Here is a 14151-nt window from a genome sequence, read left to right on the forward strand (position 1 = left end):
CGCCTTGTAGTGTGGAATTTTCTTGCTGTATTCTGTTCTTCAGTCGGGTTAATGTCACTCTTTGACAAAATCCCGTTTCTATTCCAGGCCTCTACAATAACTTTTTTTTTAACTTGTCCTGTAGGACAAGTACTTACCAAAATGAACTTGTCCGAATGGAATTTAACTTGTCCGATAAATTATTGTGAACTTTTTTTTTTCTTTTAAAAATATAGTTAATTTTTATGTTAATGGCTTGCACAAAGTGAAATAAAAGAATATAACAGTTATAGTTTATATATTTATTATCTAGTGACATCCTAGTCAAAAATGGCTACTGCATTTAGTCAAAAGGGTTCTAAATATCTAATTGTCATCAATGTCATCATCAGAGTGAGTCTGTTCCATGTCAGGATCTGGTAGTGCTCTCAATCCGATAAACTCATGAGAGTTGAAGCCTGGTCTTTTCTGTCTTCCACTTGACCACCAGTGATTGAAGACTGAGTTTGTTTCAAAATGATTGAGTTCAGGTCCTTCAACAGTTATGAATAGTAATATTATCAACATTTCTGGTTTAAGGGAAGATCTCCAGTCAGTCTTGACTCTTTTCATAGCAAAGAAGCCTCTTTCACACACAGCACTAGACAGAGGAAAAGAAAGAAGCAGCTCTAGTACCAAGATCATATTAAAAAATCTTCTTTTCAGATCAGGGTAAATAAAAAAGTTCTCAACAGCCACTGTTGCCTTGTGTCTCCCTATATATGCCTTAAAATCTTTCCATTTCCCGTTTTGGTCCATGATTGCATCTAAATTACATCCATTTCTTTCCAGAATTTCATGGAAATTCTCTAACAGGTATGCCATCTCTTCATTCTTATAAGTGGCTAGGTCATTTCTATCTTGTGGCCATTCACTAAAAGAAAGAATGAGTGATGCTGCCTTAAGTACTGGGTCTTTCTCCATGGGTTCAAACCTGTTGTCCAGAGTAGCAACAATCAAGTCAACTATTACTTGTTTCTGTCTTGTAGAATCTTCATCAATGCTCATGTTTGAAAGTTGAATGTCTTTATATGTACTGTTCTGGGAATCTACAGTAGCAAGAACATTTGTCAACTCTTTGCCATTTACAGTTTTTAGTTCAATCAAAGACAGATTTGCAGTAGAAATTGCATCAAACATTGCAGACAGGGTCAGGTAATCTTGCTGAAATTTTAAACTAAGAACACTGAGTACTTTTAAAATGTCAAGGAAAAAAAATACTATGTACAGAAACTTGTAATGTTTGAGTTTTTTGCTGATAAAGGTAGCTCTACCTTGGACTTCTGCAGATCCAGACCTAGACTCCCGAATATGTTCAAAATGTGCTAGCAATACTCTGAACTATCTAACCAAGACTTCAAGGGCCCTGTGAATGTGTGGCAGCCATCTTGTACCAGCAAGTTTTGTGGGCTTTAACACCTTTTCTTCTAAAGCCTCACCTATCTGCCTTAACTCTCGTAAGGCCTTTGGGGAGTATTGATAGTGCTTATACAAATACTGCAGTAAATACTGTATTTCTTTCGTATGCTTGTGGTTTTTGATTGCACTATTTGCTGTCAACTCAAGCCTGTGTGCTATACAGTGTGTTATAACTAAATGTGGAACATCACGTTTAATCAAAGTGGCTATACCACCACGGCATCCTAAATTTACAGAGGCTCCATCCGAACCAAACCCAATCAATTTATCCTTCCAATTGGGTATCCCATTGCTAGTGAAGGCCTCCTCAATTTCTTTTAGAATCCCCTGGGCATCTGCTTTTTCTACATCTTCTATACTAAAGTAGTGGTTAACTGGCCTTCCGTTTTCAACAAATCTCAGATAAATTAATTCAAATAATTAAATCATTCTCTATTTGCATCTTCACACCTTTGAATAAGTCTTCATATATATACTGGATAAATCTGAAAATATCAGGGATGATAGTGTGTGAAAAAACACATCTATAAAAAAAGGAGATGTGGTATGATCGCCAATGAGACAACTCTCTTATTCTCTAGTAGTAAAGCATAACAGCAATGAATGATTGATCAGTAATATTGGGTATTGTAAGGTATATTAGTTTAGCAAGCATGATCATACTAAAATAAATAATTAAATCATATACATGCATGAATTGAAAGCATAAATAAAAGCTGCAAGGAAAAGTGCAAGTAGAAGCAGGCATATTATCAGAAGGCTGTTGTAGTGCAAACTAGTACATTGTGATGATGAGGATGAGGATTAATATACTAGTACATGTATACAAAGTAAAACTTGCAGTATAAAAATCTTATTACAATATATTTACTAAAATTTCAAATAATTGAGTAATTCAGTTTACCTTCTACAAGCATTATCAGATCTATAAAAATTTCCCATGTCTAGACCATTAACCTCTTGTAACTCAATCAATCTTTGAAAGTCTGTAAAGGGCTTTTCATGCTTGCAAATAAAGTAGGCAGTGGTGATTAGTTTCTTGATTTTGTCTTCATTTTCCTTTTCCATTTTCCTAACACAGGACAAAAGAGGCCCAGACTGAGAGGAACTACAACTTCCAGATGCGGCTGTCTCAATTTTTTTCATTTCATCTGATTTTCTCTTCTCCTCACATTTCCTGTGTGAATTGCTTTTCCAGTGAGCAATTAATGTATCTTTTCTGAAAGCACTTGTTCCTATGAACATAGAGCAATTTCTATCTACTAATCAGGATAGTTGTTACACGTTTGGCATATCATAGTTTTTGATTTTGACTCATCAACCTTTCCATCATCGTCTGTATGAACAGCATATTTTAACCCAAGGAATTCCTCTTCCCAGCTCGGTAAATACGTCCTCTGTCTTTTAAGCTCTATTCTTTCTTCCTTTCTTTATACTCTTCTTCGTCTTTTGTTTTTTTCTTTTCCCCAGATGTAGTGAAACCAAATTATGTTAAGTCCATGATTGTATCGAAGGGGTTTGTTTATAAAATGTCTGTCTCAGTCAATATTGTTATTTTAATCTCAAAGCTGAGTTCCGTATCTTTAAAGCGCATCACTGATAAAGTTTCTCCACTGGAGGTTGTTCTAAATGATCGGAGGAAGATTCAGTAGTAAGAGTGTCGATGACTGATTACGTTTACAGAATGTGTTTTTTCTATGCCGAAGTATATGACAATACAACAGTTTAAATTTATTATCGATTGATTTTGTAATCTTATAACAGGTCAAATTAAATAACATTTTTAAAACCTTATTGATTAACGAATTTCGTTTGATCATCAGAGTGGGATTTAAATTATTTTCTACAGATTATTTTACTTGTCCCATCGGACAAGCTCTACTGGGGTTTTACTTGTCCGCCCCTTTTTACCTCTGGTAGCGGACAATCGGACAAGCGTTAATGTCGAGCCCTGTTATTCTCATTTTGTTAAAGGGAAATATCAATACTACAAACAAGTTGGTTAATAGCAAAGCGTTGATAGTTTAATAAATATATAACCAGAAGTGTGACTTATACCATCACATTTTGTAAAGACATTTTTGTCTAATTTTGACGGCTGTAAATTGACCTCTTGACCATTTTTGTTTTGTTTTTTTCGTTTGTTTGGCATCTTATAATGCATACTGGTTTGGAGGTAAAGCTTAAACAAATATTAAACACGTTTCTGTAAAAAAATATCAGTCTAAATTGAAACCGTACTAATCATGAGGGTAATACGATATAAAGATATCCTATATCTTCCACCACATATTTGTGACAAATTCCCATTACACAGTGCATCACATTCTAAATCGCTGACAGGTTCTGTTCTTGCAAGATCTACATTTGGTTCATTACCACAAAGGCACCATTGGTGATCCTGTAATAGACCATTACAAAACTTGAAAAAAAAACGTTTAAAAGAATTCTTTGTATGTGATGAACACTGTCAAACTTATAATTTTATTTTTTTTAAGTACGTGCTTTAGTTTAACTAGTATATTGATGCTTCGTAAGATATTATCATAGACACATTACGGTTTAATAAGCGCTTTGAAGTTTGCATTAAGTTTGGCATTATTCAAAAAAAGTCCATCGTGCATAACTAATGATTACTGAATTTTTTAAATGGTGCAGCCCCGTTAATGCTATTTTTTTCCATTGTGTTAACACCCATGTTAGGGGACTGTTAGGTCAGGTCGATATTATCTGACTAGTTTCTTGTCTTGTGGTACTGGCATCAAACTATGAATATATATTGTTTTAATGGAACTTTCTTTTAAAACAGAAGAGAGACATTCTTGATTTAAGGAATACTTTTCTTTCATACACAAAGTTCATTTGCCGGATTTGACTATACTTATTTTCTTTTTTGGCTGCTAAGCTGTTAAACATTTGTCTTGACTTTTTAATGTTTTAATATTTTGGTCAAGGGCATTAACAGACATAAACAGCACAGCACAACTCTGTATTTGTGGTAGATTTTTATATGTATTCATTTGCTGAGTTAAGTCTTCATCTGTTGGTTTTTATAGTTAATTCTTGGGTTTTTCTTTTAAATTGCTGTCCTAGATTTTGAGAGAGTCGGGATTCCGCTTACATGTTTACCCCTACCATATTCTGTGTGAATGTGCCTGTTTCAAATGAAGTTGTCGTTTGTAACTGTGTGACATATATGTTTTACGTTCATTTTTGTGCATAAATTAGGTCGTAAATTGGTTCGTTTTACTAGTTTTACATTTGTCATTTCGGAGCCTTGTATTATTGACTATGCTGTATGGGCTTTGCTTATTGTTAAAGCCGTTCAATGATCTATATATGCTACTTTCTGCCTCATTTGGTATCTTGTGAAAAGTTTCATTGGCAATCAAACTTTATCTTCCTATTCTATATTTCTTGTTGTGAAAGCACATATGATGCAGTAAAATTAGTATCTTCAATGATTTTTTTCATGATATCTGTCAGGACTCTACATCTCTTGGGTTTATGAATCACATAACTTTTCTGTTTTATGGTCTTTATGTTTGAATAATTCCTTGTACACTGTGTCTTATTTCTGCCTTTATAAACTGAAAATTTTACTCGAGTGTATGTTTATAATGCTCAGTTAAAAACATTTCTACCAATAAATCCGCTCCTACCGAAGAATATTATCAACTTTTTGTGGGTTTCTGTTATAAGTGCAAATAAGGCATCCATCCGAATAAATCATAGGTCACCTTACATACTTCAATATTGAGCATAATCTATACCATACATCATTTCAAACAAAGACCTATTGATGGCCTCTTACTTACTTTTGGGTGATGAACAGACATGGTTTTTTTTATTCAATTTTTGCATGTGTATATATAGTGAATTTGTGTCTTGAATATCCATGTCCATTATTTTTATCAAATTGTCAAAAGTATGTATGTGACCAATAGTTATTGTACAAGTTTAATGCGATTTTCATTATGAATACTTACGACTTATAATGCATTAATACTTGACATGCAGATGGCATAAAAATCAAAAGGCAATTTCTAAAGGAAAAACGTAAGAGACTTTTATAAGCGGTCACGTATATTTTCTTAATTATTGAAATACATCAAAACAAACTACACAATAGATTTTAGATGGATTATTATAACGCAACGATATTTTTTTCTTCTTAAAGAAAAATTACACGATTAAATTGGTTAACTTGTAATAAGAAAACAGCCTGAAATCAATAATTTATCAGTTATAAATAGAAAAGATGAGCCAAAAGTCTAAATATGTTCTCCAAAAATACATAAACGCAAACTAATGTCCGTGAAAATTCAATGTAGTTATCTGTCCTTGGTTACGTTTAATACATATACGATACTTAATTTTTGGATAGTTTAACTCAGATTAACAAGTTTTAGATTTTTCAGGGTATATAGAATTATACCTAGTAATATATGTTAAGAAATTTTTAATCATGCCTACAGAGGATGATAAAAAAGACACCTTATTTCCCTTAAATATTTACACGAATTGTTTTCTGATTATTAAAAAGTGCAGTGAAAGGAGTTTCGTTGCACTAAGACATTACATTATAATTCTTTAATACCAAGTTTCATCAAATACCACGTCCAAAATCATTAAATTATTTGAGACAAAAAAATACGTACGATTGACATCAATGCCCCATATTCAAACCCATCATCTGCACATCCAAGTAAACAGAAGTCTATAGTCAAGCTTGTATAAAATACGGTTCCATATACATAAGGAAACTTTTTGCCACTAACATAATCTTTAAAACAACCTAAGTAAGCTGCAGGTCCTGAAAAAAGGAAATTGGCATATAATTCATATGATGAAGAGATAATCTTTCAATCAGTTTAACTGAGATCTGGACATGGCATGTCAGTTAACTGCTAGTAGTCTGTTGTTATTTATTTATTATTGTCATTTTATCTATTTTCTTTTGTTACATCTTCTGACATCGGACTCGGACTTCTCTTGAACTGAATTTTAATGTGCGTATTGTTATGCGTTTACTTTTCTACATAGGCTAGATGTATAGCTAGGGAAAGGGTTGAGATCTCATAAACATGTTTAAACCCGCCAATTTTGCGCCTGTCTTAAGTCAGGAGCATCTGGCCTTTGTTAGTCTTGCATGATTGTTATTTATAGTTTCTTATGTATAATTCGGAGTTTAGTATGACGTCCATTATCAATGTACTAGTATACATATTGTTTAAGAGGGCCAGCTGTAGGAAGCCTCCGGGTGCGGGAGTTTCTCGCTACATTGAAGACCCATTGGTGGCCTTCGGCTGTTGCCTGCTCTATGGTCGGATTGCTTCAGTTTCAAGTTTTGAAAGTATCGAGAGTGTAAATAATTACATGCAAGCTATTTCACAGGTGAAATTATCGGAATTTGACACAATGGATGCATCCTATCAATTTCCATCATTATGTTATTAAATATGAATCGCCACAAAACTAATTTCTGCAGACGACAAACGAAATTCAAATAGTTACTGACGACGTTCTTGCCTTGCGCAGGCGTAATACCATATTGCTTGAACAAAAGGTATATAAAATACACAAAATAATAAAAGTCATTAAAATAATGGACTTTGAAATAAACACATGGTTTAAGGTAACCAGTTGAAACGGTCAATTTGTATTATCTGCTAAGATTAAAATATTTAATTAACTCAAACTTACCAAGCGAAAAGTATGAACACTGAAATAAATAGAGAAAGAAGAAATTCAAATGAAGTATTTTACTTCTAGCATTTTTTTTTTTGTATTAAGGAATTAGACCTTGGTCAAGTGAGATAACTCTTTAAATCAGGTATCCATTTGAAAAAAGTCAACTTCGTCGATGTATTTTAAGCATTGATCTGAAACAGATTGAAAATAATATTTAACATAGAGGCGTAGAAAATGTCTTTGAAAATAAATGACGAAAAAACTGTTAATAATTTTTAAGAGTAATTTCCCTTAACCTAGGCCTATCTCCTTAAATCCACCTCACATACATACATCAAATGAACGCAATATATGACATACTCTTCAAAATAATAAGCTTACAAGATAACTAAAAAAAATGTACAAAACTATATTAACATATACATATACATATACATACGTATAATGAAGGATGTATTATACAAAGGTAAGTTTGTCAGTAAATCTATCTATCATTTTTTCTACAGACACGCATCACTTTGCATTTCTAAATATGATTAAAATTTCTCTTTTATAAATCATGTCGGAAAGAAGAACTACAATATATTTTGCATTCTGAAAATAGCGTGTTCCAGTATTTAATAGAGCTTTATAAAACGTATAATGTAGTAACTGTTAATCAATTATTTAGTTGTAAATACAGTAGTTTTCAATATTTGACAAATATCCTGCTGTTTAATCCGTATCGCTCAATTCTGATCAGCACCCTTAATCACATCTCTTCCCTTTACAACACCCCACTTAAATGTTTCATCTATGACAGTACTGGTTCCGCTTAAATTGACATGAAGTCAATGATTTAATTTATGCAAGCTTCGAAAGATTCCCCCCTAATTGATCCTTAATGAAACAGCCATAATGGCATGGCGTCATGTTTTACACGTGACGCCACAGTCGTCAAGCTGGCATATTTTTTGAAACCCCATATGCAACATTACTATAAAAAAGGACTCAAAGATATACTATACGAAATAAATCTTCAAGAATATGCAAAACACGTATAATGGTTCCCTCGAAAATGAATTCATCCACAGTAAACAAAATGTTCCAAGGAAACCATTGATGAATAATTAAGCTTCTAAAGTTTTTAAAGACAAAAGTAAATATGTAGATAGCCCAGGTTCTAGGGATCAGAAAGCAGATCATATATACTTTCCTGTTTAAATATATGATAAAACGTATAGAACATTGCAAAATCCGTATCACATGCAGTATCACCCTCTACCAATATCATCCATGGGGTGATACAACATTTGTTACGGATTTTGTCATGTATTATTCTCTATTTATCATATAACACATTCATTCATTTTTTGTTTACTCGAACCGACACAATGCAGAAAAGAAGTACCGATGTATCATCTTTAGGTTATCAGACGTTGATCCATCAACAATTTATTTACTCATCTTTTTAATTGTTAATTTTATATTCATTTTTGTATTCCTGTTTGTTTTTGTTTTCTTTTTTTTTTTCTAATCACTTTAGCTTACCTGCATATGAATGTTTTCAAATTGATGAATCAAAATCAACAGTTGAATAAACATGAACATGGCACATTCAACACCTAAAAGAAGAAAAAAAAACAATAGTGTTTTATATACGATTATATGAATGACTGTCAAAAACAAATCTTGATTACATTCGCCGTTTCAGAATCGAATGCGTAATGGATAATATTTTCAAAGGCGTACACCAACACATTGTGATTGGTTAAAAACGTTCTAAACAATTGAAATTCAACCACTGAAGTAACGTTATTTTCATTTTGTTGTACGAACAATGAAATTATCAATTGTCTTGTTGATTCTTAAAAGGCGATATGCGATTAAATATACCTAAGTATTTCACGTTCTGATTACAGATGTGAGCATTTAAAAGAAAAAAAAGCCTATAAATACAGTTTCCGATGAGGTTAGTAACCATTGATGGCACATTAATCAACAAGCTTTTATAATTATTCCGTCTGGCGTTTATTCTACTATATAATTTAATTAACTCATTTATTTATTTTATATGACTTACTTGTTAGTTTTAAGTAGTGATTTTAATTATTTTGACGTTTTTACGACTTTCTTTTTAATGCAAATAGTATACCAAACCTTGAATTGTATGTAACGAATGATGTTCTGAAGATATTGTATGTCCTATTGCTTTTTTTCCATCAGAAACATTAAAAACTAAAACGTTGAAAAGTCCCTAAACATTTCAAACTCTGCATGGCTGTAAGGGACCAACAGAAAGTATCTTTATGAAAAGGGTAATGAAAAGAGAAAAATGTTGAAGATAAAACATTACTGTATAGCCCTGATATTGAATGCACAATTTGCTTTTATAAAAATGTATATTTTTTTTTATATAAGTGCTTTGAGTTTCATTCTGGTAACTATACATTCACACACCGACTTTATCTTTCTGACTTGGGGTAATAGACACATTATGAAAATCACAATGTGTAAAAAGGAACCGTTATAGGTCAATGCACGCCTTTAAAAAAATATCCACACACTTGAAGCCTTCTTGTATCAGCTAAAGTGATCAAATAAACATTTGAAAATTCCCGAAGAATTTCCAAACTGACTTATATTGAACAACTACGTTTGTCAAATCTTTTAAGTCTACATAATAAAATCATTGCACCATGGACATATCAAACTTCCTTTTTACGATTATATGAAAACGCGTATTAAAAAGCCAAACTGCAATCAATCAATTTGAGATGTTCCTGATTTTATACCTGATTTTCTACGATAAATGTTTAAAAGTGATGATGAATATCGTCTATTGTAAAAATTGGGTCAATTTATTATTAGTTAATAACATATTATTTATAACGACTTTGGTACTAAATTGTTTTATTTCAATTTGTTATTACAACCAATTTTCTCACAATGACGTACCCGAAATTCACAAAATTCTACAAACGAAGATACCTGTACCAAGAAAGGAATAAGATGTTATTCATTCACTGGTTGTGATTAAGCATTTTAATACATATTTCATTTGGCATAGAGAAATTCTGTTTGGAATTTTCCGTTGGGTACGTTATTTTTGTCTTAAAGTAAAGTAAAGTAAAGATATTTAATTACCAAATTCATTAATATAACTTTATTCTAAAGCTACTACTAACTACTAGTATGAGCACAGGATTTATTGTTTCACAAAGTTATATTTAGAAGAAAAAACAGTTAGTTGCACAAGCACAGTTCATTACTATATTGATATTATTGTAATTGATAAATAAAATACATCGAATATCATCATTACACACTTTATCTCGATTTATATCCAATTTGTATCTAAGCTTTTTCAGTAAGCGTAAAACAAAAGTGCTCATTTAATGAGAATCTAGAAAAATAAAACAAAATGACCCATAAGTTCTCTTTCTATATCAAAATCCACACGGCACATTGTTTGTGTAAAAAACTTGAACAACCTAAACCAATTTATTTAAATTGTGCACTTTCTCAGTTAAGACATGTCTTGATTCTGTGCTGGTGGGTCAAGGCATTGTCCTGGTGGGTCCTGATATGGTGCTGGTTATTTTTGGTTAAAAGTTTGTCTCTTTTAAAACAAACATTACAGAATAAATAAAATTTGTCAGAAATTTGTATTCAATCGGATTTGTGACTCATGTTTTTATCTTTTGTTCATCCATTTGGCTTTTTAATACGCGTTTTCATGTAATCGTAACTTAAATAACATGAAATGGTAACATATTCCATCCAATATCAGATGAAAATATGTATAGATTATCGGTTTTCTACACATTGATATCGTAAAATATCAGCCGCGAGCAAAATGTGAACCTTTTTGGCGAGTGAGCGTAGGGAAACACTAATTCAACAATAGAAATGTGCTTGAGGTAAAGTTACATTTAAAACAATAATATACGTGTGACTGGTTTGTCTTGAAAAAATAAAAGAGTTAGATGGTCTATCTACAGGTGCCTCTAATTTCTTCCTTAATATACAAAACTGTCTCCAATACATTTGGACTTAAAACACGAGACTTCCATATCTTACATGACTGATAAACACTGACTAGAACGGAACAAGATGTTAACAATTGTAAGTCAAAGTATGACCTTCAACAACGAGCAAAAATAATGCTAGTTATAAAAATGTAAACAATTAACAGATGAAGGTTTAAAATACAACTTTGAAAAAGTTGAAAAATATGACAGATTGCAATCATCGATAATCACTGGTTCTGAGCACTGGTGTGTGACATTACATTTTTGTTTGATCTCCACTTCCCCTCCCTATCTAAACCCAATCTAACCCTTCCTCCTTTCCACCTTGGTTGGTATAGTGTTGCAGCAACACAGTACTGGCAATGGGGAAAATGTCAAAGATACAACAAGCCAACCAAAAGAGCAGACAGATTCAGCAGGACTTTATAACTGTGCTGTAAATCTTGTGCTCACAACAGTTATTGTCATACTTATATATACATCAGACATTGTAGTAGTTTTTATTTTATTGTTATTAATCATTTATCGAACATTTTTAGTGAAACAATCCACAATATTATTTTCATTTTGTGTGTCAATTTGTTTAGACAAAACAAAACTGATAAACTTCAAATACAAGAGATTATCTTTTTTTAATGAAATTATTATCTTTCGATTTCTCGATATATGCATAGTATTTATTTCAGATGACACTTTTTAGGAAGAGGGGTGAAATATGAGTAATTATCTTATCGTAAAGAGACAGTCAATTATACATTTCACGTGTTTCAAGCTTAACAACTTTCACCGTGACCTCCCCCTGCAGTATTAAAAACGGAATACTCTTGTCATATTTTTAGTAAATACCAAACTGTTACCAACAAATATGATTTTAGCTGCTGAGGACACACTATTCTTACGCGCAGAATAACGGCTAAGATACATTTGGTTGAATAAAAAAAAGTAACTACAGTATCGGACAAATTTATCAGAGAAACTATATCCAGGATGCCTAGGCTACAATGACTTTCTCTGATAGTTTGCCTTGATCAACGTAGGTTTTGCTTAATTTTCATATGATAAAGACGTAATCTTTCAATTAGTTTAATTGTGGTCTGGAGCTGGCATGGGAGTAACTGCTAGTAGTTGCAATAGAGGTTCTTTTAACCGGTCAATGTTTTTTTTTCAAATCAAATATTAAAAAAAAATGATAACAGCATTTAAACTTGTCTTAAATGAGAAAGAAGAAATCTATGAATTTAAAAAAAAATAGTAGCCAGGGGTAATTTTTTGTACTCAACAAAACAAATCTTGCAAAAAACAAACTAAAACAACGAAGGCTAAACTTTGCTTATATGAAATATCCACCAAATATATGCTAGATATATTTTATATCAATACACACATTGTCTGCATCAATGATCTTGAATATTTGCCAATTGTAACTAAAATATAAAGGCATTTCACCATTACATAGTTGCACAGTATCAGAACCTTTTTATCTAACCACTAGCACGTCGTCAGGACAATTTCGTTTGGCAAATTTTCACCACTGTTGCAATACAACATTGTTGTTATATTCCTCGCTTGAGACTGAGGACGAATCAAAGAAAAAATCAGCAAAAGAACAGTTAATTTGTTGACGTTTTGATACAATGTCAACAACCCCAGCAAGCATAGAACCATGACCCACGAGCACTAGTCAGGACCGAATCACTTACACAGAACTTCTCTCGCAAGACAAAGTTACAATGATCTGACTTAAACAGTTAAGAAAGTATTCAAATAATACTATCATTTCGTGATACCTAACACTAAATTATGTAACGCCAAATCTGTCTTATATTGAACTCCGATATTACGTAATGATGTGTTTAATACTTAATGATATGTTGTCTTTACGTTATATGTTTTTGACATTACGTAATGATGTTTTGATATAACTGAATATGGAATAGTCATTACTTCATGATATTTTGTTTTTTTACGATATGGTTTCGTATTGATTTGATATAGTTTTATCATTATGTAATAGATGTACAATGGTGTGATCATTATTTAATTGGTTTGTTTCAATCTGCAATCTGGTTTTAACATTACTTGATGTTTATGTGACTTAACGTAAGGTGGTTGTTAAATGACATTTTGTTATTTCGTATTGATTATTTGCCAACTCTTTATATGGCTCTAACATACATGTAACGTGAGGATGTTTCAGATTTGACGATTTAACATTTTTTTTTTCAGTATTTGATGTGGTCCTTTCATTCTTTGTCGTGACTATCATATTACTTGATGAGGTTAAACAACGTGACTATTTAGGAAAAAGAATGTGTTACTTCTAAACCGTTTTCCATATGTCGTGCGGTTAATGTGCTTTTTTGGATGAGTTTCGCAATCCATTGAGTTGTTTGGTTTAAAACAGGGGAACAGCAGACAAAAATAAGAAACAAGCACTAACAAGGTTCATTCTTTCGGACATACAGGGGATATTCCAAAACCTCGTAGTCCTGGCTTTTTTCTCCTTAGTTCTCAAATGGAAACAGTATGATATGATATATACGTAAAAGATTCCACGGTATTATTGTCTCGCATGATATTGCTCCTGTCGGTGTAAAAGCGTTATAATGACTGTATATTTATTTGTATATTTATCAGTAAAAACTCAATGATTTTTTTTCGGCAGATGCTTTATCTTGATCTTGAAGAATAACTTGAAAAGTTGTAATTTTTTTAAAAATTCATTGAGATTTATAAATTTATCATGTCAAAATCGTTTAATTAAAAAAACCGTATACAGAAATAAAAAAATGAGGTATGATGGCCAATGAGACCGCTTTTAGCCCTTTATATAGCAAATAACGTAGATATCAACGACTATATGTGACTGTATGGTCTTCTACAATGAGCAAAACCCATACCACATATAGTAAGCTATAAAAGGTCCCGAAATAAGAAATGTCACAGAATGTAAGCAGAGCATATTTTCGAAACGTCTTTGAAATAAATAAAATAAAAATCACAAAAT

General features: G+C 32.0%; 1 protein-coding gene across 1 annotated transcript; it reads right to left on the reverse strand.

The window, feature by feature from the left end:
- Nucleotides 1-345: 345 nt before the first annotated feature.
- Nucleotides 346-2505, reverse strand: LOC143043751 (zinc finger protein 862-like). The gene is made up of 2 exons (XM_076215933.1): nt 2342-2505; nt 346-1354 (listed from the first exon to the last, which is right to left on the reverse strand). Exons 1-2 carry the CDS (start codon nt 2503-2505, stop codon nt 346-348), a joined length of 1173 nt encoding a protein of 390 aa, XP_076072048.1.
- Nucleotides 2506-14151: the final 11646 nt, after the last annotated feature.

This window comes from Mytilus galloprovincialis, chromosome 8, assembly GCF_965363235.1.
Source record: "Mytilus galloprovincialis chromosome 8, xbMytGall1.hap1.1, whole genome shotgun sequence".
In the NCBI taxonomy this organism is placed as follows: Eukaryota; Metazoa; Mollusca; class Bivalvia; order Mytilida; family Mytilidae; genus Mytilus; species Mytilus galloprovincialis.

What these genes read in the sequence shown, in the direction of transcription:
- LOC143043751 (XM_076215933.1), bottom strand. Translation starts at nt 2,505, where the DNA reads ATGGAAAAGGAAAATGAAGACAAAATCAAGAAACTAATCACCACTGCC. An exon ending in TCTGATAATGCTTGTAGAAG is followed by an intron (nt 1,355 to 2,341) that starts GTAAACTGAATT and finishes TAGATAGTTCAG; the next exon opens with AGTATTGCTAGCACATTTTG.